This window comes from Culex pipiens, chromosome 1 (assembly GCF_016801865.2).
Source record: "Culex pipiens pallens isolate TS chromosome 1, TS_CPP_V2, whole genome shotgun sequence".
Taxonomy (NCBI): Eukaryota; Metazoa; Arthropoda; class Insecta; order Diptera; family Culicidae; genus Culex; species Culex pipiens.
In genome coordinates this window covers 79,503,855-79,530,221 of record NC_068937.1, presented here as the reverse complement: position 1 = coordinate 79,530,221, position 26,367 = coordinate 79,503,855, and the positions used below count along the sequence as shown (strand labels likewise).

The following is a 26,367-nucleotide window of genomic DNA, read 5'->3' as shown; positions in this document are numbered from 1 at the left end:
ATTCACTTGATCTCCCCACCGTGCGCGCGGTTTCCCTGCTCTTCTGCCTGTTCCGCCAGCTGGTTCAGCGCGGTCAAAAAGCAGTCTGACAGGCTGGCTTTCGTCCATTCGGGCGACATAGCCGGCCCACCTGAGCCTACCGATCTTCGCCTGGGTGGCGATGGTCGGTTCTTCAAGAAACGCGTGCAGTTCGTGGTTCATGCGTCTTCGCCACACTCCGTCAGACACCTGCACTCCACCGTAGATCGTTCGTAGCACCTTCCGTTCGAAAACTCCAAGGGCACGTTCGTCCTCCTGCCGCATCGTCCAGGTCTCGTGGCCATAGAGGACTACCGGTCTAATCAGTGTTTTGTACATCGTCAGCTTCGTGCGGCGTTGCACTCGATCCGATGTGAGGGTCTTCCGTAATCCGAAGTAGGCACGATTCCCAGCAAAAATACGAGTCCGGATCTCTTTGCTGGTGTCGTTGTCGGCGGTTACCAGCGATCCCAAGTACACGAACTCACTCACCTCCTCCAACTCATCACCATCCACAGTTAGAGGGGTGAGGCTTGGGGGGCCGACATCCTTCGAACCCCTTCCTCTCATGTACTTCGTCTTCGTCGTATTCATGCCAAGTCCTACACGCCTTGCTTGTACCTTCAGTCGGGTGTAGACGTCCATCACCGTCTCCAGGTTTCTTGCCACAATGTCGATGTCATCGGCAAAAGCAAGCAACTGGTAGGACTTGTTCATAATCGTGCCACTCGTTTCGATGCTCGCCCTTCGAATGATGCCCTCAAGAACGATGTTGAACAGCGAACAGGATAAGCCATCACCTTGCCGCAGCCCTCGACGTGATCCAAAGGGTTCCGCTAAATCCCCCGAAACACGCACGTGACACATCACACCATCCAGGGTAGCCTTGATCAGTCGAGTCAGTTTAGCCGGAAATCCGTTCTCGTGCATAATCTGCCATAGCTGCTCGCGGTCGACTGTATCATAGGCCGCCTTGAAATCGATGAAGATGTGATGTGTGGGCACGTTGTACTCACGACATTTCTCGAGGATCTGTCGGAGACAAAATATTTGGTCCGTGGTGGCGCGCGCGCCAGTGAAGCCCGCTTGATAGGGCCCCACGAACCTTGTTGCATGGGGTGACAGCTGACGGCAGAGGATCTGGGAGAGGATTTTGTAGGCCGCGTTAATAAGCGTGATGCCGCGGTAGTTGCCGCAGTCCAGCTTATCGCCCTTTTTGTAGATCGGGCACACGACACCATCCATCCATTCCTCCGGTAGCTTCTCCTCCTCCCAGATCTTGGAGATCACGCAGTGAAGTAATCCTGGATATTTTCACAGTGTAATAAACGAGGCAGCTATACCACCACCCCAATCAAACCGTTCTCCGCTTGACGGGTTCATTCCGCTTCGAATTCCGCTTCGAAAATTGTTTCGAAAATTTCTAAACAGTTTGTCTGATTGGGTTCCGCTTCGATTCCGTTTGAGCAATTCTTGCACAAGGGCGACACCTGTTGGTGTATTGTGGAACCTCGATGACATTTCGCCGCGTTTCGCCGAAGCGGTTTTTCTTTTATTGTGTGAGTGTGGCCTGCTGAAGCAAATGTCAAATTTGCTCAATCTGTTTTTTTTCTCGAGTGCCGACAACGTGTGCACGAGAAAGTTCGTTATGGACGCAGGTTTGAACTTAAATACTTTTGAGTGAATTAATAAAATTTAATATCGATTTTCTCCCTTTCTTTTGCAGAACCAAGCTAAGCCAGTTAGGAGGAAAGTTTTAACGACGTCACTCCGGAACATTTGCAGCACATTCTATCGGTGCGCACTTTGTGCGGCAGCTGGTGCCGGGACTTTCCGCGGGAGCGTATGCCGGTGGTTCTAGCGCCGCTGCTCAACCCGTAATGAACACTGCCTGAGGCAGTCTGGCGATGGAGATCGGCTACACGTTTACGGCCTCGCTCGAAGACTGCAAGAATCACCTGTTGAAGGTTGGTGGCCGGGAGATATCGGCGCAGGATGTGGTCAAGGTTATTTCGTCGATGTGCGTCAAGCACGCGTCGCTGGGTCGGTGGGTCCAAGTCGGAGAAACGCACCTGGAAGCCTGAGATCTTTGTGCAGGCACTGAAGGAAAGGGTTCCGAGCTTCAACTGGAATGATGGCTGTCTGGCGTTGGACCATCAGGAGTTCCTGATCAAGGACCGTCCCGGCCTGTCGCTTCTGCTGTCCATCGTCAAGATGGGTGTGCCTTCTCGACTGGGCTGGGATAGCACTTCCCGGGGAAATCGTTAATCAGCGGTGGACCAACGTCGAAGGTCAGTTGTCGTTGATCACGATGATCCTGAAGAACAGATCCGATCTGTACTCGTTTGCCGATTACATCTACACGAGCGTCTCCGTTGACCTGCTCAAGATTACACCCGAGAAGGACAACGAAGAAGTGGCTTCGTGGACGTCCCTTCACCAGGTGGACAACTCTGCCCGGACATTCTGTTTATGGCACTGCTGCAAATCATCCCACCCGTCACGATGTCCCGCCAGGATCTGTTCATCACGTTGATTCCGATCTTCCTACTATACTATGTACTGGAGCGGCGGCGATACACACGAGCTGGGGACAGCTTTTATCGTGCTGGGCGAAATGGCGAAGCGCGTGATTGGGTGGTGGCCAGTCAACGACAGAATGTGCCGGTTGAGAATCAAGGGCCGATTCTTCAATCTGAGCATCATCAACGTGCACAACCCGCACATGGGAAGCGACGCCGATGACAAGGACGCTTTCTACGAGCTTCTTGACCGCGAGTACAGGAAGTGTCCAAAACACGATGTCAAGATTGTCATCGGCGATTTGAACGCTCAAGTTGGCCAGGAGGAGGAGTTTAGACCGGTTATTGGGAGGTACAGCGCCCACCAGCAGACGAACGAGAACGGCCTACGACTCATCGATTTCGCTACCTCCCGAAACATGGCCATTCGTAGTACCTTCTTCCAGCACACCCCCCTATACAAGTACACCTGGAGATCACCAAATGACACGGAGACGCAAATCGACCATGTTCTCATCGATGGTCGGCACTTCTCGGACATAATCGACGTCAGAACCTACCGTGGCGCGGACATCGACTCGGACCACTACCTGGTGGTGGCAAAGCTGCGCCAACGCCTGTCCGAGGTCAACAAGATCCGGTACCGTCGCCCGCAGCGGTATAATTTGGAGCGACTCAAGGACCATGAAGTCGCTACCTAGTACGCGTGGGAACTCGAAGCTGCGTTGCCTGACGAGGGTGAGCTTGCCGAAGCCCCTCTGGAGGCCTGCTGGAGCCATATGGAAGCAGCCATCAACGCAGCGGCATCGAGCGCCATCGGGTACGTGGACCGAGTTCGACGGAACGGCTGGTTCGACGAGGAATGTCAGGCGATTTGGGACGAGAAGAAAGCAGCGCGGGACAAGTGGCTGCTGCACAACACCCGTGGGAACAAGGAGTCGTACAAACAGTTGCGAAAACAGCAAACCCATCTCTTTCGGGACAAGAAGCGCCGCCTGGAAGAGTTGGAGTGCCAGGACATGGAACAGCTGTATCGCTCCAACGAAACGCGTAAGTTCTACAAGAAACTCAGTCAATCCCGGACTGGCTTCATGCCGCGAGCCGAAATGTGCCGGGATAAGGACGGAGGAATCTTGACGGACGAGCGTGAGGTGATCGAAAGGTGGAAGCAGCACTTCGACGAGCACCTGAACGGCCCAGAGGCGGAGTACCAAGGCGACGGGGGAATCGACGTCAGCGGTATGGTGGACGGCGAGGACGAGCCAGCACCCACGATGAGGGAAGTTAAGGATGCCATCAAGAAGCTGAAGAACAACAAAGCAGCGGGTAAGGATGGTATCGGTGCTGAACTCATCAAGATGGGCCCGGACAAGCTGGCGGCTTGTCTACACCGGCTGATAGTCAAGGTCTGGGACACAGAACAGCTACCGGAGGAGTGGAAAGAGGGAGTAATATGCCCGATCTACAAGAAGGGGGACAAGTTGGAATGTGAGAACTATCGAGCCATCACTATTCTCAACGCGGCCTACAAAGTGCTGTCTCAGATCATCTTCTGTCGTCTGTCGGAGCGAGCAAAGGATTTCGTTGGGACGTACCAAGCCGGTTTTGTGGAGGGGAAATCGACGACGGACCAAATCTTTTTGCTGCGCCAAATCCTCCAAAAATGTCGCGAGTACCAGATCCCGACGCACCACCTGTTTATCGATTTCAAAGCCGCGTACGACTCGGTCGATCGCGAAGAGCTATGAAAGATCATGTACGAGCACGGTTTTCCCGGGAAGCTGATCAGACTGGTGAAATCGACGATGGACGGGGCGCGGTGCAGCGTGAAGATTTCGGGAGCGATGTCCGACCCGATCGAATCGCGCAAGGGACTGCGACAAGGCGACGGTATCTCCGGCCTCTGTTTCAACATTGGGCTTGAAGGTGTTATGAGGCGGGCGGGCTTCAACATGCGGGGCACGATTATCAACTGATCCAGCCAGTTCATCTGCTATGCCGACGACATGGACATTGTCGGCAGAACGTTCGAGGAGGTGGCCAGGCGGTATACCGAATTGAAGCGGGAAGCGGATAAGGTTGGATTGAAGGTGAATGTTGCGAAGACGAAGTATCTGCTGGCAGGAGGAACCGAGTCCCTCAGGACTCGCATAGGACCGAGCGTGACGATCGACGGCGACGAGTTCGAGGTTGTGGAGGAGTTTGTGTACCTCGGATCGTTGGTTACGTCGGACAACAACTGCAGCAGAGAAATTCGGAGGCGCATCATCACCGGTAGTCGTGCCTACTACGGACTCCACAAGACCTTACGGTCTGGTCACCTTTCCCGGCGTACAAAGTGTACCATGTACGAAACGCTGATAAGACCCGTCGTCCTCTGCGGGCACGAGACGTGGACGATGCTCGAGGAGGACCTGCAAGCACTTGAAGTTTTCGAGCGACGAGTGCTTAGGACGATCTTTGGCGGCGTGCGTGAGAACACTGTATGGAGGAGAAGGATGAACCACGAGCTGGCGCAACTCTACGGCAAGCCAAGTATTCGGAAGGTCGCCAAGGCTGGCCGAATTCGGTGGGCCGGACACGTCGCGAGAATGCCGGACGCGCTGGATGCGCGCCAACCGAACCAGACAATCAATCCGGTGAAGTTGGTGTTCAATTCGGAGCCGGTTGGAACGCGGCGGAGGGGGGCGCAACGTGCACGGTGGTTGAACCAAGTGGAGGAAGATCTGGAAAGTGTGGGAGTTCCGCAGCGGAATTGGAGAGTAGCAGCCCAGGACCGAGTCCAGTGGCAGCGCATCTGGAGACAGCTCATGACCCGGAGGTTGTACGAGCAGTAAAAGTAAAGTAAGTAAGATCTTCCTCGGAAATCAACTCTGGAACGATCCTTCACCATGCCTGGTACAACACCAGCTTCAACCCGTCGCTGCGGCACATCATTCTGCACCCGATGAGCAAATGGTATCTGAGAACGGCCAATCGCGGCTGTAGCGAATGCTGGACGTGGCGCAGGCGCCCCAACAGCAGCAACAACCTCCACCGGGAGTGCTGCGCCAGCATCGTGGCCTGGAAGCACCCTACACTGCTTCTGCGCTGGGACGACTGACGTTACGTCGGAGGCAGATCCAGAAGAAGAGGTGGGGCAAACTAAATCGTACAAAATCTGCGTTACAAATCTGCGAATTTGTACGACCGGGGACCGCTCAGGGAATCTTCGTCAACTTCAAGCGCTTGCCAGAGTTCAACCAGGGAAAGCTACCGTTTGCCACCGCTCAGTTTGGTAACTCTTTCCAGAATGATATATCGTCGCGTTCTGGGCTGATACGGGTGCGTAAGTTCACGATGTGCAAGATAGAGCTCTCTTTTTAAAATGGTTCGCTTCTTAACTCCTGAAGTTCTCAATTTCTTAATGATACACTCAACCCCCGGTGGTTGGTCACTTTTTCGTTTGACACTTTTTTAGTTTGTACCCCGTTGGTTGGTCAAAGTCAAACTAAAAAGTGACGAACTGTCACTTTTTACACGGCGCTCACGCACACTATCAAAACAAACGTTTGGTAGTGTGTGTGAACTCCGTGTAAAAAGGGTGTCAAACTAAAAAGTGACCCCGTTCGTTTGACAACAGTTGGTGTCAAACCATCGGGGTTTGAGTGTACTTAACTTCTCAATTCTGATACTTTTAAATTTTAAGGTTCTTGACTTCTTAAATTTTAGCTACACACAAAAAAATATTACTGTAATGACAAAAGTAACTTACTCTCGAAAGAAAAGGTGGTCAAAATTTGCTACATTAAAAGTTTTTTTCTTGTTTTGAAAATGAAAACTTTTACTGCTACAGTTTTTGAAAATCGCATTTCTTACTGGATTAAAAGTTTTAACTTTTAATTCGACTATATAATTTCTTTCATTTTGTCGTTCTCGTGTAACCGTCGACGCCTAAGTCCAAAATGTAAACAAACGTTTAGGTGCAGGTGATTTCGGTGGTTAGTGAGTGGTGGTTCACGACGGCAATCAATGCCGAGCGCGGCCACAGCCAGGACATAAACCACGACTTGGACGCGGAAACCTTCGAAGGAGGATGGTGCGAAAGCGGAACAAGTTTGGGGATTTAGGGGAAAGTTGGTTTTCAAAAGGATAAGGCCAGCTTACTGCAGGACCTGCAGCTGTTTCACGACCGGAATGGGTAAGAAAGAAGCTTGGGTGTTTGGTGGCGTTTGTGATTGATTTTGTTTGTTTTTGTAGGACGCCGTTTATGTGGTTGCCGAAGATCGGAGGTCGGGATGTGGATTTGCACCGGTTGTATTCCCGGGGTGGAACGCGGTGGGTAGACGAGATTGAAGTTGAAACAGATTTGCATCCGCTTTTTGAACAAGTACCAGTTAACTTTAATGGTGAGGAGAAGGATCCGACGGAAGAGGAAAACGACGAGAAGCGGCATAATCGGAGGTGGTCAGTGCGGATGTTGCATTCGGTGCCGGCGGTTTATGACCATCAGCAGCATCATGTGCCGGAAGTGATGACGGGTCAGTGTGGGATGTCCTGAGGGTCAGCAGTCCATTTCTCGTTACGGGGCATGTTTAATGAGTATTACCTAAACATCCGGAAGAACAGTTTGCACCGGTTCTGGAAGGACCGTCTGTACGAAAGCCGCAGGTCCTGGAACTGTCGTAATTGGATTACTTCCAGAGATTGGAGCGAGATCCGACGAACCTGATAAAGAACATCTACCTGGAATACCGAAGAAGTCACCGGTGAGTATTGAGAATGTGTTCAGTGTCTAGCCAATTTCATTTACTTTCAAACTCTTTCAGCAACTTCCACCCGCAAACGCTCATCTCGCGATGGCGCGGCTTCTTCCGGATGAACTTTGACGGCGAGTTTGCAACATCTGGGAGGACGAAGTGATCGGGAACTATCCTTTCAGGCCGAGTTTCAGGTGCTTCACTTCCCAGCCGGAAAACGTCGACTTCCCTTCCCGAATCAACAACCAATGGCCAATTCATCCAAGCCTGTCCAGATGATGTCCTTCAACGAGACCACCCTGTTCTCTACATCGCTGTCGAGCTCCAAAATGAAAGGCGCGATGTTGCCGAAACGTCCATCCGTAGGGGTCTTCGGACGCGGAAGTTAGCTAACCATAAGCAGATGCGTTAAATACAACAATAAAACGAAAACATACTGTTTTAATATTAAAATATTGAAAAAAAATCCATCACATTTTTCGAAAATCATCACTGTAATGTTAAGTGTTTTTTATTCTTGCGATTTAAAGTTTTTTCTTATATGATAAGTAAAAGACTTTTACCGATACAACGATTTTGTTCCAGAAATGCATGGTAGTATCAAAAACTTTCCAACTTTTAAATTGAAAAGTTTGAACTTTCTACGAATATTCACCAACGCGAACTTTTAATCCAACGAACGATCTTTTTAAATTTAGAGTATTTTTTCTTTGTGTGTAGCTTACTCTCTTGCCCACTCAGCGCGTTCCGTTTGAATTCCGTTTAGAATTCCGCTTGAGCGAAAAAAGTTCGATTCGAATTCTAAACAGTGTTCGTTTTAGATTCTAAAACGAATTCCGTTTCAAACGCAACAACCGGTTCCGTTTGAGTTTTCGCCGCAAATCGGTTCAAGCGGAATTCAAACGGAATCGAAACGGAATGACGGGTTGGTTTTGACAGCTGCTTCTTCTTCTTATTTTTTTTTGTCTAGTTTTTATTTTTAGTTTAGTGAGACTAGAATTAAACAACTAATTGAACTTTTTTGCTTTTTTCAAGAAATTTTATTAACATTCAAAAAATTATCATAAATAAAACACTCCCCACCGCAAATCCCCAGGTTTTTAATAATATTTTGTTTTAACTTTCACAATACAGTTTATATTACATTCAATTGTGTCGAGACCGCACCTCGGAGGAACCGAACCGACGAAATCTGTTGGCCACGTTGAAGTTCCGCCGTTCGTCCGATCTGGTCCACGCCGTCCCGCTTGCTGCTTACCGACGGTGTCTGAAACGGATCGTTGACGTGGCGTAGCTAACGAAGGTTGTCTTGCTGATCCGGACCACGTACAACCACATCATTGGTGGTTTCGTGTTACGCCTCCGGTGTGCGCGTGTACGACGTGTTCTATCGGGAGCGTTGCCCTGGCCTCTCTGACAGTGGGTTTTACCGTGGACAGCGGCGCCTTTGATTGGCTGGATATCGTCTCTGTACTGTCCGTTGCTCACAAGTGTGAAACGGCGGCTGGTCTTGTCCACGGCAGCCCGAACGAAAAAAAGTCCAAACGGCATAACTTTTACAGCATATCCTTGGAGATCGTATCCTGCGTGATGTCACTTGCTGGCGGTGGTACGTGACAGTCGCCGGCGAATCGTCCTTCCATGATTCCAAAGTGTTGGAACTGGTTTCCACCGATTCTGAGAGATGAACGCCGCAGCTTCCTTTTTGTCCACAGAATTATTCGCTATACTGGCGCTGTGCGGTTCCTCCTCCTCCCGGTGACTATGGTCAAACGAAGGGGTTCTTGCCGGCATCGGTCTTGGGCTTGGCAGCGTCGGTCTTTTTGTCGTCGGACTTCTTGGCAGTCTTGGCCTCGTCGCGCTTCTTGGTGGCTTCGGTCACTTTCTTGGCCTCCTATGCGACCTTCTTGGCATCCTTGAATACGGCCTTGTCCTCCTCCGATCTTGGGCGCCTTGGACAAGGTCTTCTTGATGTTCTTCTCCGGCAGCAGGCGCTTAACCACAAACTGGCGGACGTGGTCCTCTTTGGCCAGGTTGCACAACATGCAGATGTTGGTGGCTCACTTTGAACCAAGACGACGCGGCACGGTCGTACCGGATGATGCTGTGGAAGAGCTAAGACCACCATAGAAAACTCCAGCCGTAGCAGCCAGCAAGCGGTCGTAGAGGCATTGGTCGGCGAAGCGGCATTTTGTTGCTAGTTGCCTCCGCTATGGGAACATCGTTTGTGATTGAGTTCGTTTTTCGGGTGTGATCGCAAACGCTTGATCACTGTTCGAGCCTCTGTCCATCGCCATTCCACTTCCGTGCAGTTTCCGTCTCTGTTTCTGGTTCTTGGATCTGAAAATAGAGGTAAAATAAGTAATCATTTTTGTGAGGTTATGTTTTCTGAGCTCTACCGTCGATTCTTCGAAAAAAACGGAACCTGAAGCACTTCGGTTAGTTAACACGGCGGGGAAAACTACAAAAAAAAACAAAGCAAAATGTTATCTGATGAATAAACAAATACTCAACATTATTTTTTACTTACCAGTTTAATTATTCTTCAAATAATCTGAGTTTTTTTTCCTGAAAACGTGGCACGTATTGAAGCAAACAGGAATGAACAAGTTTTGGCATTCCTTTTTCTCAACACTGTGACGTTTGACTCCACACATTGTCAAAACAACAACAAAACCGCTTCGGCGAAACGTGGCGAAATGTCATCGAGGTTCCACCATACACCAGCAGGTGTCGCCCTTGTGCAAAAATTGCTCAAACGGAATCGAAGCGGAACCCAACCAGACAAACCGTTTAGAAAATTTCGAAGCAATTTTCGAAGCGGAATTCGAAGCGGAATGAACCCGTCAAGCGGAGAACGGTTTGATTGGGCAGCAGGTGTCGCCCTTGTGCAAAAATTGCTCAAACGGAATCGAAGCGGAACCCAACCAGACAAACCGTTTAGAAAATTTCGAAGCAATTTTCGAAGCGGAATTCGAAGCGGAATGAACCCGTCAAGCGGAGAACGGTTTGATTGGGTGGGTGATTGAATGGGATTTTTTAAATTTTGAAATAGAAAATCTCTTATTTCTTGAATTGTTTATTTATTTATTTTTGTTGTTATTATTTTCTTAATTGCCTAACTTTATTTTTTTTTAATATATATATTTTTGACTTCTAAACTTCTGAATTTCCTAAGTTCTTAATTTTTTATTATTTAATTTTTAGTAACATCTGGAATTCTTAAATCCTGCTTTTTTATCTTTCATTCTTTTATTCTATTATTCTTTAATTATAAAATTCCTAAATTGTAGAATCCTCAAGTTCTTAAATTCAGCTGTTAAATTATTCAATTTTAAAATTCTTGAATTTTTAAATACAGGAATACCTGAACTTCAAAAATTTCTATAATTTAAAATTCTAGAATTCAGAAATCCTAATAATTTTAATTTCATAACTTCGTTATTTTTTAAATTGTAACTTTTTCAGATTTTTCAATTTTAAGACTCTACTCTTCTCAACATCTTAAATTCTTAAAGCCCGGAAATTTTTAAAGTCTTATCTTCTTAAATTCCATAATGTGTAACTGTGTCTTTTAACAAGAAAAACTTTAGGATTTTCTTAATTTTAACTTCAGGAGATCTTAACATCTTAAATGCCTAAATTTTATATTCATTAAATTTAAATTCTGAAGTTGTATAATTTTTAAATTCTAGAAATCTAAAACATTAAAAATTCTTAACTTCAAAATTTACAAATTAATAAAATTTAAACTCATAGCTTCTTAAATATTCAACTTCTTGAATTCATAACTTCTCAATTCTTAATTTTGAATTCTAAAAAAAAATTCTTCACATCTTCACTTGTATTTTTTTTTATTCTTAGCTTCTAAAGTTTTAAAGTTCTCTCCTTTTTTAAATTTTTAGCTTTGATTTTTTTAGAATGAAGAAATTCTTTGATTTCTTAAATTCTAAAACTTTTAATTTCTTGACTTCTGAACTTCTTAAATAACTATTTTTTTATATTCTAAACTTCCTGTATTCTTACCACAGAGTAATCCAGAGTGAACACTTGCATCTGATTTTTATTTACGTGTTAAATTGCTACATTCTACAATTTAAATATTATATAATTCATAAATATTGATATTCTTCTTCTTATTTTCTTATTTGTAAAAATTCTGAAATGGTTAAATTTTTAACTTTATGTTTCTTAGATTTTAGATTTTTATATTATTTAAAAAAATATAAAGATCTAAGGTTTTTCCTCTAAATTTATTTCCCCTAAATGAGCACCCAGCTAGCAAAATCTAAGCGTAGCAATATGTACCCTCCCTGCAAAGGCCTATATTATTCTAAAAATAATTAGATTATTTTAATAGATGAAACTAAATAATTCATAAATTGATTTTAAAATTATAAGACTTTTAGATTTTTCAGTCCCTTGGTTTATTTTGGTATTTTGAGTTGTGTGCGTGCGTCGCGCGTTGTTATTGCACTTCGGTAGAGCTCCGCGAAAGTGACCCAAGAACCACCGATTTTCCGTTCCGTCGTGGCCGAAAGTGTGATTAATCATCGCCGAAGTGCGTCGCGAACCGGCATCGTGTGTTATAATTGGCCCGCAGTCGATGGCCTGGCAATAAAAGTGAATTTAGTTTTGCCATCCATCGTCGTCGTCGCGGGATAAACAGGCAGAACAAAGGGCGAAGTGTGGTCTAGCAACAAGACCAGTGGCAGTGCTATTGTGTCGACTGCGTATACGCACACTTGTCGAAACCGCGCGCGGTGTGCCGAGAGTGCGATTTTTGAAAAAAGGAAACGGGCAAAAAGTTTAAAACTTTTTTGTAAAAAAATAATTAATTAAATTTTAATATTGTGAAACATTGTGCGAGTAGTGAAACGCATTTACACACACAGAAGACGTCCTCTTCCGGGTATGAAGACCGTTAGGCTTCGAGATAAAAGCCCCGTTACGGTGTCGTGAGAAAACCGGGGCTAGGTCTCGGTAGCCCTTAGGTGGTTCTCCACCCCGAGACTAGGTAGCGCAGCCCTGATAAGGCTGCCTACCGAAAACGAGGATCGCGAATGGCAAGAAGATTGGATATCCGGAACAAACGGCAGAAGCCCATTGAAAAGCAGATCACCGATTGGCGACTCGGTTCTTGGAACTGCAGGTCCCTAAACTTTCTGGGTTTCGAACTCGCTTTGACGAATGAGTTGCAACCTCGCAACTTCGATGTTGTGGCACTGCAGGAGGTGTCCTTGGAGGAGAAGCAGGTGCTGGACTGGCCAGGTCAGCAGACCAATTCCAGATTCTTTCTGAGCGGCGGCACGGACAAGAAGCTGGGTACCGGCTTTATCGTGAGGGGCAAGATGCAGGATCGCGTGTTCGGCTTCACGGCGATCAGCGAGCGGATGTGCAAGTTAAGAATACGAGGCCGGTTCTTTAACTATAGCATTATCAACGTGCACTGCCCCCACGAAGAAAGACTCGATGACGAAAAGGAAACATTTTACGCGAAGCTGGAGGAGGAGTACGACAGCTGTCCGCGTCAAGATGTGAAAATCGTCATTGGGGACATGAACGCTCGGTTCGGCAGAGAGGAAATGTTTCGACCAACTATAGGCCCGGAAAGCCTACACATGGTCACGAACGACAACGGCCAACGCTGCATCGACTTCGCAGCCTCTCGTGGAATGGTGGTTAGAAGCACTTACTTTCCACGCAAGGACATCCATAAAGCCACCTGGACATCACCTGATCAACGGACGAAAACGCAAATCGACCACGTTCTGATCGACGGCCGATTCTTCTCGGACGTAACAAACGTGCGCACCTTTCGCGGTGCGAATATTGACTCGGACCACTACCTAGTTGGAGTTGACATGCGCTCAAAGCTGTCGACGGTGTTCAACCAACGCCGAAGCCGGCGGGCCCCTCCGTTCAACACCGCGTGTCTGCAGAACGGAGATGTGGCCCACAGTTACGCGCAGCAGCTTGAAGCGAATCTGCCAGGTGAGGAGGAACTTGGCGCAGCCTCGCTCGAAGATGGTTGGAGTCGCATACGCTCAGCCATCGGCAGTGCAGCGGAAGCCACACTGGGTAGTGCGATCCGAGTCAGTCGAAACGATTGGTACGACGACGAGTGCCAGCGGATTACCGCCGAGAAGAAGGCAGCCTACGACAGGAAGCTGCACAAGGCGACGAGAGGGAACGTGGAACGATACAGGCAGGCTCGGAATCGGCAGGTCGCGGTCTTCAAGCTTAAGAAGCGCCAGCAAGAAGACCGAGATTGCGCGGAAATGGAGCAGCTATTCCGAGCTAACGAAACGCGGAAGTTTTACGAGAAGGTGAACCGGTCCCGCAAAGGCTTCGTGCCGCGAGCCGACGTGTGCAGGGACAACGAGGGGAACCTGATCGTAAGCAAGAGCGAGGTGTTGGACAGGTGGAAGCAGTACTTCAACGAGCACCTCAACGGCGATGAAGCGGACGGAGACGGCGTAGGAGTCAACCTTGGAGCGCCCGCAGCTGATGAACAGTTCCCAGTGCCTGATCTGGAGACGGTGAAGAGGGAGATCAGGAAGCTGAAGAACAACAGAGCTGCCGGCAAGGATCGGTTACCCGGTGAGCTCTTCAAATATGGAGGAGAGAAACTGGCGAGGGCGCTTCACTGCGTGATCTCCAAGATCTGGGAGGAGGAGAAGCTACCGGAGGAATGGATGGATGGTGTCGTGTGCCCTATCTACAAAAAGGGCGATAAGCTGGACTGCGGCAACTACCGCGGCATTACGCTTATCAACGCGGCCTACAAAATCCTCTCCCAGATCCTCTGCCGTCAGCTGTCACCCCATGCAAGGAGGTTCGTGGGGCCCTACCAAGCGGGCTTCACTGGCGCGCGCGCCACCACGGACCAAATATTTTGTCTCCGACAGATCCTCGAGAAATGTCGTGAGTACAACGTGCCCACACATCACATCTTCATCGATTTCAAGGCGGCCTATGATACAGTCGACCGCGAGCAGCTATGGCAGATTATGCACGAGAACGGGTTTCCGGATAAACTGACTCGACTGATCAAGGCTACCTTGGATGGTGTGATGTGTCACGTGCGTGTTTCGGGGGATTTAGCGGAACCCTTTGGATCACGCCGAGGGCTGCGGCAAGGTGATGGCTTATCCTGTGCGCTTTTTAACATCGTTCTTGAGGGCATCATTCGAAGGGCGGGCATCGAAACGAGTGGCACGATCATGAACAAGTCCTACCAGCTGCTTGCTTTTGCCGATGACATCGACATTGTAGCAAGAAACCTGGAGACGGTGAAAGATGTCTACACCCGACTGAAGGTACAAGCAAGACGTGTAGGACTTGGCATGAATACGACGAAAACAAAGTACATGAGAGGAAGGGGCTCGAGGGACGTCGGCCCCCCAAGTCTCACTTCTCTAGCTGTGGATGATGATGAGTTGGAGGAGGTGAGCGAGTTCGTGTACTTGGGATCGCTGGTAACCGCCGACAACGACACCAGCAAAGAGATCCGGACTCGTATTTTTGCTGGGAATCGTGCGTACTTCGGATTACGGAAGACCCTCACTTCGGATCGGGTGCAACGCCGCACGAAGCTGACGATGTACAAAACACTGATTAGACCGGTAGTCCTCTATGGCCACGAGACCTGGACGATGCGGCAGGAGGACGAACGTGCCCTTGGAGTTTTCGAACGGAAGGTGCTGCGAACGATCTACGGTGGAGTGCAGGTGTCTGACGGAGTGTGGCGACGACGCATGAACCACGAACTGCACGCGTTTCTTGAAGAACCGACCATCGCCACCCAGGCGAAGATCGGGAGGCTCAGGTGGGCCGGCCATGTCGCCCGAATGGACGAAAGCCAGCCTGTCAGACTGCTATTTGACCGCGCTGAACCAGCTGGTGGAACAGGCAGAAGAGCAGGGAAACCGCGCGCACGGTGGGGAGACCAAGTGAATGGTGATATCCGGAAGATCTGTAACCTGGGAAATTGGAGAGTAGCAGCACAAGACCGAGAAAGATGGAAGCGTCTTCTTGCTACAGCACGCGTACCTGGTGCGCTATGCTGATTGGTATGGTATGTATGGTTTATTTTGGGAAATCTTGATTAAGGGAATTTTAGGTTCTTGAATTTTAGATAACTACACTTTTCTAATTACTTGTTTTATTTCTTTTTCTTTTTCTGCGTTGCGACGAGTTCAACTGCATGGAGTACATTAATTCCTTAAACGTATCCAAAGCTACTTCAGGAACCTAACAAGATGAAAAAAATCTTATTCGGATAGGTAAGAATTCAATAGCTTGAATTTTTTTATTAGAATCTAAATATATCCTTCTCATTTAGGGCCGTGTAGGAAGCAGGAAGAGCAGGAGCCGGAAAAGGATTCGATGATTACCACGTACAACCACAGCGTACAATCAACGATCGCCACCTTGGGGAAGAACTTTGTCCCGAACGCCACCGAGAATATGACCATTACGTTCAACAACCAGCTGCAGCTAATGTTCCGTGAACGTGGCCCAACCCAAGATGTCTGACAAGACGTGACTGCCTCTACCAGATCAACCGGGGTCGTAACGTTGCCGGCCAGTACCAGACCGGATGCCTTCCAGCATAAGCTCATGTCGAGCATTCTCTGCCCACCCGGCTACCAAATCATGTCCAGCATGACCAAGCAAGTAGTGGGGGTGCCGGTGACGGTGCATTCAATCAAACGTTGCCTGGACCCAGAGCGAGGGTTGGTAGATAGCGATCGTGCTATCGTGGTCGCAGCAGACAGGCCGCACTCGCTGATTGTCGATTCGGTGCTGTTCCTGAACGTGGAGGAGATCTACCCGAAGCCGCACCTCAACATTCAGAGAACGCTACAAACTTCAACAGCAGCAGGATCGATGTGACAACAGTACCACGACGGTGGCCACCATCTCTACCAATCGCTAGAATCGTCGATGGGTCGGAAGAGTTGGCCTCGGGAAATGTTCAAATTCATCATCCGCCATCCTCGTCGTACGGAAGCGGTGCCAGCAACATGATCGTTCTGCAACTTGAACGGTAGCAGCGGAAGTTACGGCGACCACAAACAGCAGACAATTACAATCCACGATACGCCCTCACCGACAGCGGTCATTACGATTTCGGACAGCAAGGACGAGTTGCTGGATGTGAAGAAGTCCAAGTAGCACGCGTCAACGAGCATTTGCGGCGCCGGAAGCAGCCGTGGAATGTCCTTGACGAACAAGTGCCGAACGACAGGAGGTACTAGCTATTCCACCACCATCAAGATTTTTCGTCGTCGTCCAACATTCATCACTCATCAACTTCGTCATTGGTGGGACAGAATAAGAGCACGGCGGTGGCGTCCACGTCGACGGCCTGTGTGACGGTGGGCGATAGCATCATGCTATCAAGTACGAGCATCCCCTGAATCGTCCTTGCACCACTATTGGCCACAAGCGGGAATCGTCCACCATGTACATGCCTTCGTCGGCATCGTCCGCGTCCGCAGCCAACATGCGCATGATGGAAAGTTGAAGGCAGCATGTCGGAAGCAACCGAAGTAGCCGTCCCGCCTCAAGCTCACGCCAAAAACACGCCAACCTGCGTCGCGGGAGGAAACTCGTCGTCTTCGTCGTGGGGAGCACCGGTCTACCGGCAGCATCAACCCAGCTCGTCTTGGAAAGTTCACCGGGAGATTTGCTGCCCCCGCAGGATGCCACCCAGGGCGATATCTCCGGGCGGTCGGCCGTGTTGGTGACGCATGTGCCGTACCAGACGTACAACCGGATGGTGCCACCGCCGATTCACAATGTTTCCTGCAGGCAGGTTCCAACATCTAGTTCCCGACGCAGTACAGCCAGTTTGTTCCGCTGAGCCCGGCCCAGTTGCCAACAAGCACTACACTTGGTCCGCTTCGATTTGGTCAACCTAATGGAGCTGCACGTCGATGGCAGTGGCAAGAATCCGAAGTGTTGACCGGTGCCACCAAGAATGACGCCGTTACGGATTGCCCCGGGGGAGTTTTGTTGTTTATTATTAATGGAAAATAAAAAATGTGAGGACTGGGGGGTTGGTTTCGGGTGGGTGTTTAATTTAACGAGAAATTTTAAGAAAAATAAAACAACCTCTCTGGTTGAATTCAAATTAACTTTGGATTCAACCAAAACAAAAAAAGAAAACCAACAAGCAAAAACAAGAAGAAGAAAAAGAATCAGTCAAAAACAACCCGTCAATACCGTTTCGATTCCGTTTGAATTCCGCTTGAACCGATTTGCGGCGAAAACTCAAACGGAACCGGTTGTTGCGTTTGAAACGGAATGCGGTTTAGAATCTAAAACGAACACTGTTTAGAATTCGAATCGAACTTTTTTCGCTCAAGCGGAATTCTAAACGGAATTCAAACGGAGCGCGCTGAGTGGGACGCAGCGTAAAAGAGCATTCTTTTATTACGTAACGCAGTTGTTGGTGTGGGTTGATAAATAACTAAAGTTGAACTTTAGTTGAACTAAAAAAAGTTTAATGCTGTTACTCGGTGAAGCAATAACGTTGCCCAGGCACGAAATATTTTAGCAGAGCTGGTTCTGTAAGAATCCTGCTAGAATGTCACTACATTTATGTATCTATAAGAAAATGGAAACTGTGTTAGAACTCGGCTAGAAACCAACCAACGAATGCCTGCTCATTTAGGTACACTTCTTTTATTACGTAACGCTAAAATTTGGATTTTTTGACCCCCTCGCCCTTCGTTTAAAATGTCCATACAAATTTCAAAAAAATACTTAACTCGTTCGAACCTCCCACCCCCTCAACCCACACCACTAACTGCGTTACGTAATAAAATAATGCTCTTTTACGCTGGTGGCGCTCCGTGGTGGTAGCTGCCATGTTTATAGAGTTATCTACGTGCGCATGTATTGCGTGAACGTACACGAAAAAAGTGAGGTTAAATTTTGTACCCGCCAGCAAAACAGATGGAGTGCTAGTGTGCGTGAGCTCGGGCTTAGATAACTCACTATTACACTATGAAAATATCCATAATTAATCCAAGGAACCAAAAGGTGGCAACAGAAATGTCCGTCAAAAAGAGGTGCTGCAAAAAAACTTTTTTGATCAAATGTTCGAACAAATCAGCAACAATTACAAGTTTAACAGTCAACTATACTTGAAAGTTAGTTTTGTTAAAGTGCCAAACATATTCGTAATTACCTTTTGCCTCTTGGTGGCGCTTTGTATTAGTATGTGTGTGGTCGATGTTTGCGGACGTGCACGCAAAACACAGAACAGTTAGAACTAGCGAAAATGCCTCACTTTCTTTCTTTTATTACGTAACGCAGTTGTTGGTGTGGGTTGAGAGGGTGGGGGATTCGAACGAGTTAAGTTTTTTTTTGAAATTTGTATGGACATTTTAAACGAAGGGCGAGGGGGTCAAAAAATCCAAATTTTAGCGTTACGTAATAAAAGAAGTGTACCTAAATGAGCAGGCATTCGTTGGCTGGTTTCTAGCCGAGTTCTAACACAGTTTCCATTTTCTTATAGAATTCTAGCAGAGTTCTCACAGAGCTGGATATTCTTACAGCATTCTAGCAAAAATGATCCACCGTTCTAGCAGGATTCTTACAGAACCAGCTCTGCTAAAATATTTCGTGCCTGGGCAACGTTATTGCTTCACCGAGTAACAGCATTACACTTTTTTTAGTTCAACTATGATTACACAAAAGTGTGTAATCCTACTTGAACCTCAACTCAATATTTGCGTTTACTTTTACCAAAAAGCCATGTTTTTAAAATGACCATGGTCGGGCTTTCAGTGTGGCGCTGCGTGGTGGTAGCTGCCCTGTTTATTACACTGTGAAAATATCTATTGCTAATCTAAGGAACCAAAAGGTGGCAACAAAAATGTCCGTTCAAAAGAGGTGCTGCAAAAAAACTTATTATTTTTTGATCAAATTTTCGAACAAATCAGCAACAAAGTTTGAGACAAACTATACTTAAAAGTTAGTGTTGTTATTTGTTTTGCAAAACCGAAACGAAAGTGCCAAAAATATTCGTAATTACCTTTTGCCTCTTGGTGGCGCTTTGTATTAGTATGTGTGTGGTCGATGTTTGCGGATGTGCACGCAGAACACAGAACAGTTAAAACTAGCGAAAATGCCTCACTTTCTTCTGATACAAGTCGCCATATTGATTTTCGAACAAATCAGCAACAAAGTTTGAATCAGACTATACTTAAAAGTTAGTTTTGTTATTTGTTTTTGCAAAACCGAAACGAAAGTGCCAAATATATTCGTAATTACCTTTTGCCTCTTGGTGGCGCTTTGTATTAGTATGTGTGTGGTCGATGTTTGCGGACGTGCACGCAGAACACAGAACAGTTAGAACTAGCGAAAATGCCTCACTTTCTTCTGATGCAAGTCGCCATATTCACACTTTTGTGTTTACACACTTTTGTGTAGTAATCCTGGATATTTTCACAGTGTAATAAACGAGGCAGCTATACCACCACGCAGCGTAAAAGAGCATTCTTTTATTACGTAACGCAGTTGTTGGTGTGGTTGATAAATAACTAAAGTTGAATTTTAGTTGAACTAAATAAAGTTTAATGCTGTTACTCGGTGAAGCAATAACTTTGCCCAGGCACGACATATTTTATCAGAGCTGGTTCTGTATGAATCCTGCTAGAATGTCACTACATTTATGTTAGAATTCTATAAGAAAATGGAAACTTGTTAGAACTCGGCTAGAAACCAACCAACGAATGCCTGCTCATTTAGGTACACTTCTTTTATTACGTAACGCTAAAATTTGGGTTTTTTGACCCCCTCGCCCTTCGTTTAAAATGTTAATACAAATTTCAAAAAAATACTTAACTCGTTCGAACCTCCCACCCCCTCAACCCACACCACCAACTGCGTTACGTAATAAAAGAATGCTCTTTTACGCTGGTGGCGCTGCGTGGTGGTAGTTGCCCTGTTTATAGAGTTATCTACGTGCGCATGTATTGCGTGAACGTACACGAAAAACATTGAGGTTAAATTTGGTACCCACCAGCAAAACAAATGGAGTGCTAGAGTGCGTGAGCTCTCCATTTGTTATGCTGGTGCCAAACATATCTAGCAGGATTTTTACAGAAACAGCTCTGCTATTTCGTGCCAGGGCAAAGTTATTGCTTCACCGAGTAACAGCATTAAACTTTTTTTAGTTCAACTATGATTACACAAAAGTGTGTAATCCTACTTGAACCTACTGCTCAGTCCACTCAATCGGAATTCTAAAACGGAATTCAGTTCGGTTGTTGCGTTTGAAACGGAATACTTAAACGATTCTATTTTAATTCCGATTGAGTTGACTGGGTAGTACCACGGGTATGAATATTCAAGTAATTTCAATATGGCGACTTGTATCAGAAGAAGGTGAGGCATTTTCGCTAGTTCTTACTGTTCTGTGTTCTGCGTGCACGTCCGCAAACATCGACCACACACATACTAATACAAAGCGCCACCAAGAGGCAAAAGGTTTTGCAAAAACAAATAACAAAACTAGTTTTTAAGTATAGTTTGACTATCAAACTTGTAATTGTTGCTGATTTGTTCGAAAATTGGAACAAAAAAAGTTTTTTGCAGCACCTCTTTTGGACGGACATTATAACATAAATAACATAAATAACATAAATAACATAAATAACATAAATAACATAAATAACATAAATAACATAAATAACATAAATAACATAAATAACATAAATAACATAAATAACATAAATAACATAAATAAACACAGAACAGTTAGAACTAGCGAAAATGCCTCACTTTCTCCTGATACAAGTCGCCATATTGAAATTACTTGAAAATTCATACCCGTGGTACTACCCAGTCAACTCAATCGGAATTAAATTCGAATCGTTTAAGTATTCCGTTTCAAACGCAACAACCGAACTGAATTCCGATTGAGTGGACTGGGCAGTAGGTTCAAGTAGGATTACACACTTTTGTGTAGTAATCCTGGATATTTTCACAGTGTACACTGAAGATCAGAATTACACCAAAAAGCGTTGAATCCAACCATTTTCGCACAAGACCACGCTTGAACCATCGCGCCGAGTAAACAGCCCGGAACACATTGGCTGGATTCTGGCCAAAAACGCACCCAATGTGTAACTTTTGATTAAGCGGTAGCCGCCTGGTGGCAAAAATCGGAAGCTCATGAATAGCGGGAATCCTGTGCTGCCACCTGTTGGAGAATGGACTATTTTTTTTTGGCTTTTAAATTAGACTAGATTTTTTATTCAAACAAAGAATTAAATGTAATTTATAATACATAACAGTTTGTCACTGATATCGTCGCTGTGCTTGGTGTTTGTTGACGAAAAGGAAGACTCGCGCTCGTGGTTAACTTCCCGACTGTTGGTCAGGTCGACACTTTCTTCCAGGCAGAGCTGCGATCCGGGCGTGAGCCGTGGGCCGGGTGTGACGTAACTCTGAACCCGTCTTCAGCAACCGATCTTCAGCAAAGATAGCAGCTTGCTGCTGGACACGATTTGAAGAATATTGTGCATCGCCTACAGGCTTATCTTGCGGATCGGCTTCGACGAGTACGTGCAGCAGCACAGGATTGTGTACCTCAACGCCGCGTTCCAAGTCACGAACCTGAAACGGAACCAACGTCAGCAAGTTCACAAAATATTGTTTACTGAAATCTAACCAGCGGTCCCTCCAACTCGCCGCCAAAGTTGCACGAGTTGTGCATGTCCAAGTCACGTACTACCATCGGGAAATTCTTGGCGAGTTCACGCGTCGGAACCAGCACCAGCAGCAGTCTTTCTCCAAACTAATTTGAGCAGCACTAACCATGTCACGGCCAGTCATCCAATTAGTTGACCCTTAGCGCAATTGGCAGCGAGCGGGGAAACCCAGCTTGATGATGTCGTTGGTAGCCGCACGGCAGCTCTGGAATGAAAGTAAAAACTTACTTAGAATCTCCCATCAATATGAAACAAATTCAAACCTACCTTCATCGCCCACTTTCCATGCTCTGAATCTTTTGGTACTTCCGTCGATTCGGATGCGTTAACCTTTCTTTCTTCGGTTCCGCTTCTCGCCACGCCTCGCCCCCCGACTCCGGGAAGCCAAGCTGCCGTTATCGAAGATTCCTCGTCCCCGATGCATCGGCATCGATTCCTACGCTGAGACCACCAGTCCTCTGACATATTCGGGATTAGCGCTTGCCCCCATCGTTCCAGCAGCTGCTACACTTTCTCTTCTTCCGCTACTCGAATCGCTTCTTCCACTCGTTCAGCTGTTCGTTATGACAGCCCAGGCTGTCCACGTAATGCTGGCAGTTCTCTCTTCATTTCGACTCTACGATGATGCCGCGAGGCGGCGGACGTCACATCCCGATGTTGATCATCTTTGTCCAAACCTTCATCCAGGTCGCGACCTTGACTTACAGATCCAGTACCGGAGCTCGGTGCCGGTCCTGTTCGCGCCGTCTCTCTCGACACCGGGTCAACGCTTCCTCCCGTTCGGGACAACTCTCGCTCACGAAGTCTCTGATCACGATCTTTTCCGTCCACGAAGATCGTCCAGCCGAAGATCCGGAGAACGCTCCGTTCTTCAAACAACGGTAGCCGGAGCATTACGATAGCGAGCAACCGGTTCCGGCGATCCGGCGATTTTTTCTTAAGCAATTCTCGGCCTCGGGAAGATCCCCGCGGTGACATCGCGACTTAGGCGAGCGATTCTTCCGCGACTAAATCTTCTCCTTAATCGCCACCTCGCGCTTCCCGTTCCTTCTAGCAAACCCGCTCCCGCATCAACCACAGCTGCTAGCATGTCCTGCTCCACCGCGACCACCTTTTTCACGATGCCAACTTTCCCCCCCGGCGACACATCCCGCACATTCCCCAGGTGGCTCGTCTCCCGCGGACTGGACCTGTTCACCCGGATCTTCGTTACGTGCTCTCGCAACCTTCTTCGTCACGATCCGCTTCATTCCATCCGCCGACGCCTTATCAGCTTGATCTTTCTTCGCCACCTGCGTCATCCGAGCTGGAACTCGAACCGCGCCGTTGTCGGACCGTGTCACCTTTTTTTCGTCGCCGCCGCGAGGACGAGTCAACGACGAACTGCTTAAGCTGGAATTCGAGCCCGAGTCGGATAAATCAGAACCGCTCTTCTGGAGCTATCCGAGTTGGACGAAGAGCGACGGTGCGAAATGGGCATTTTGCGCACGGGAACGATTTGCTGGAAATAGGTAAAATAAAAATAAAGGTTTCTACAAGGGTTTCTATTTCATTCCATTTTTGTCCAAAACAAACTTACCTTCTTTACCAGCGTCAGCACAGGATGGTTCTTCGTGTCAGTGGCCATAAGTCGTATTTCCAGTCCGGAAGACAAATTTTATCAAGCCTCCATTTTCTGTGGAAAAGGAAAAAAAAGTTGACCTCGGAAAACGCACTTTTTGTCCATTAATACCAGCTCCCCGATAGAACAAACGGCACCGCCGTAAGCTCTAAACTTCTGCAAAGGAACTTACCACATTTGTGTGCCAGTTTTACACGAAATAATTGAAATAAAATCACAAATATTCCGCTAGCAAACAAACCGCATGTTTTTTTTCGCTCATGTTTATTTCTAAGTCCCAGACTAGTGGCGACACCCAACGGCAACTTTGATGAATCAGGCAAAAGAACATTTTACACATTGGATGGCTTTTTGAGCAAAAACCAGCGCAATGTGTAGAATCGACACATCGATTTCAAAACAACGCGGTGTACACATTCAATGTGTCAGATCGACACATTTTGGTCGTAATTTTTATCTTCAGTGTAATAAAAGAGGCAGCTACACGCTTACCAAATAAAACCAAAAAAAATGTAATTATCATGATTTTTGGAGTTCAACTCGGATAACACTTTTTTTGGTAAAGTGGGTCGAACTGGCAAAATCATGATTTTCATGATTTGCCGAGTTCGAGCTGGGGAAATATTTCACAGGTTAAGAGATTGCCTACCTTCGGGCGCTTTTGGATTTCTCTTTTGGAATTTAAATGAAAACTAAGTTTAAAATAAATTATCAACACGGCGCTATTTTTATTTTATTATTTTCACTCTAAAAACTCAAACAATTATAAAAAGTATGGATTTTGGAGTTAATGCACCGGGCAGGATCGCGTGACTCCGCCGATTTTTAGGTTCGGTGCCAAAGGCCGGAAGCACGATGACGACAACAGGCGAGTTCCGGTTACCAGTTCCACTTCCTCTGTGTAGTTTAGCCCAAGCGAGGCACGATTCTGCCGCTGGTGGCGATGGGGATCAGTACGATTTCGGAACCACAGAAGGGGACAGGGAACGCAAGGCAGTTTTTGCTGCAGCAGTAATTTGTTCGCCTCGTCGTCGAATCCCCTCTGTTAGATTGCGAGTGTTGCTCCGGCGTTCTTGACCTGCTTGACCATGCTCAGGAACGTTTCCTGCTCGTACTCGCGCATCTTGCGGTAGTCATCGGTCGAGGTCACATCCAGCTGGGATTCGGCGGCTCGAACGGGCCACGACACGAGGTGACCGTGCAGCGTAAACTGCAGCTGGTGACTCTCCTTCACGACAACTACACCGTGTGGTCCATGCTGCCGGTCATGACGGTTCCGGTTCTGGTGCCCTTGCTGGTGAAACACCTGGATGCCGCGGAGCTCCTCCTCCGAGGCGTGATGAACTCTGGCCGGACCGTTCGGCTGCTGGAACATGCTTAAGCTACCCGCCGAACCGGTGAGAATGTGCGCTGGAAATTTTGGAAGTTGTTAAAATTGATCCTTGGACGATTGAGTTGATAAAACTTACTGCGCCGGTACGCGGAGGTAAATCCCCAGTCGATCTGCCGACCTTTGGTGTACGTTTTGAGCCGCAGGAAGTCGATGCGGTCGCTGAGCCGGGCCGCCATCACCTTGTCCCCGGTCAGCTTGATGTTGGTGACCCCGTTCTTGCGGGTGTACTCCGTCTCGTGAATGCCCTGAAACAAACGCACCTCAGTTAGCTGCCAACACGACTTGAGATCTACGAGCTTACCTTCAAGTTGCCGGTGGTGCCGTCCCAGAACTCGAGCCGCCCGTCGGCGTACCCGATCACGATCCAGAAAGTCCAGACACCGGATCAGCGAGGTTTGGTAGGATTTCTTGCGCGCCGTACTGCTGCCAGGTTTTTGGTACATTTCTTCGCTGTGGTGTTGTCGCTGCTGCACGGTGGCCGCCTCGTAGTACAAATTTGGACCGGCTCCGCTCCCAATCCGCCATGGCTGAGTCATTTCTGTGAGTTCACGCGAGACCCTGAACATCCTCAAACGGTTGCGCCTTCGTTGCTGGGGTCATCGACGCCGCCGTGTTGTTCAGATTCCAGTTGTAGATTTCCGACCTCGACGCTCCCGAGGCAAGCAGTTAATTCTGGTACGGATTGAAGTCCATACTGCGCACCGCTCCGTTGTGTTTGACCTGCTGGACCATCAGCGCGTTCTCCCCGGCCAACAGCTTCGAAGCGCTGTAAACCTGGATGACGCCACCTTCGCAACCACCGACAATGACTCCGTTCGGGTTCGTGGTCGTGGCCGTACCAAAATCCAGCAGACTCCACACGACCTTGTGGAACCGATGCGCACTCGTCTGACATCCCACCAGCTTCAGATCTTCCAGATTAATCGTGTACAGCTTCAACGCGGCTGCCAGGTAGCGTCCGGATGTTTTTTTCCGGGATTCCGGGAATGTCCGAGTTGACCTAAAAAAAAAGGTTAGTTACAGATAAGCTTAATCAAGAATCAGTTTTACCAGTTTGAGGGTGGTCGAGTCCAGAACGCGTACTTGGTAGGGAGTCCGGAACGCGTTCTTGGTAGGGACGAGGGATCCATCGCAGATGGTGATAAAAATAATACGAAAGGACGGGAGGTTCAGCGAACCCCGTCGCACACCTGTGATGCGGCGATGTTATCGTTCCGGCCAGTCCGGCCCAAGGCTGGAATCGAAAAGATCTTCGGAAAGTGAGGTCTGTCCACCGGTGGAAATATTCCTCTTGCGGACAGATTCCTCTTGCGTCCTTGTCCAGTAATCCGACTTT

The 26,367-nt window shown here is 47.6% G+C and overlaps 2 protein-coding genes, 1 long non-coding RNA gene and 2 pseudogenes across 3 annotated transcripts; 2 read left to right on the top strand and 3 right to left on the bottom strand.

Annotated features, from left to right (window-relative positions):
* Window positions 1-1,373: 1,373 nt before the first annotated feature.
* Window positions 1,374-16,212, top strand: LOC120430448 (uncharacterized; annotated as a pseudogene).
* LOC120430449 (uncharacterized) lies at window positions 7,841-10,153 on the bottom strand. The gene is made up of 3 exons (XR_005607619.2): window positions 9,810-10,153; window positions 9,679-9,740; window positions 7,841-9,619 (listed from the first exon to the last, which is right to left on the bottom strand). It is a non-coding gene; the product is annotated as an uncharacterized LOC120430449 (long non-coding RNA).
* Window positions 16,201-16,707, top strand: LOC128092341 (uncharacterized; annotated as a pseudogene).
* Window positions 16,708-21,567: 4,860 nt separating this feature from the next.
* LOC120430446 (uncharacterized) lies at window positions 21,568-22,519 on the bottom strand. Its single transcript, XM_039595559.2, has 3 exons — window positions 22,285-22,519; window positions 21,978-22,222; window positions 21,568-21,922 (listed from the first exon to the last, which is right to left on the bottom strand). The coding sequence occupies exons 2-3, from the start codon at window positions 22,041-22,043 to the stop codon at window positions 21,665-21,667; spliced, it is 324 nt and encodes a 107-aa protein (XP_039451493.1). The 5' UTR covers window positions 22,044-22,222; window positions 22,285-22,519; the 3' UTR covers window positions 21,568-21,664.
* A 1,823-nt stretch (window positions 22,520-24,342) lies between these two features.
* Window positions 24,343-26,161, bottom strand: LOC120430445 (uncharacterized). The gene is made up of 4 exons (XM_039595557.2): window positions 26,082-26,161; window positions 25,734-26,031; window positions 25,108-25,210; window positions 24,343-25,048 (listed from the first exon to the last, which is right to left on the bottom strand). The coding sequence occupies exons 1-4, from the start codon at window positions 26,159-26,161 to the stop codon at window positions 24,684-24,686; spliced, it is 846 nt and encodes a 281-aa protein (XP_039451491.1). The 3' UTR covers window positions 24,343-24,683.
* Window positions 26,162-26,367: the final 206 nt, after the last annotated feature.

What these genes read in the sequence shown, in the direction of transcription:
- LOC120430446 (XM_039595559.2), bottom strand. Translation starts at nt 22,043, where the DNA reads ATGGTAGTACGTGACTTGGACATGCACAACTCGTGCAACTTTGGCGGC. An exon ending in GCGAGTTGGAGGGACCGCTG is followed by an intron (nt 21,923 to 21,977) that starts GTTAGATTTCAG and finishes GTTCCGTTTCAG; the next exon opens with GTTCGTGACTTGGAACGCGG.
- LOC120430445 (XM_039595557.2), bottom strand. Translation starts at nt 26,161, where the DNA reads ATGGATCCCTCGTCCCTACCAAGAACGCGTTCCGGACTCCCTACCAAG. An exon ending in ACTCGACCACCCTCAAACTG is followed by an intron (nt 26,032 to 26,081) that starts GTAAAACTGATT and finishes CTTTTTTTTTAG; the next exon opens with GTCAACTCGGACATTCCCGG. An exon ending in TACCTCCGCGTACCGGCGCA is followed by an intron (nt 25,049 to 25,107) that starts GTAAGTTTTATC and finishes CAAAATTTCCAG; the next exon opens with CGCACATTCTCACCGGTTCG.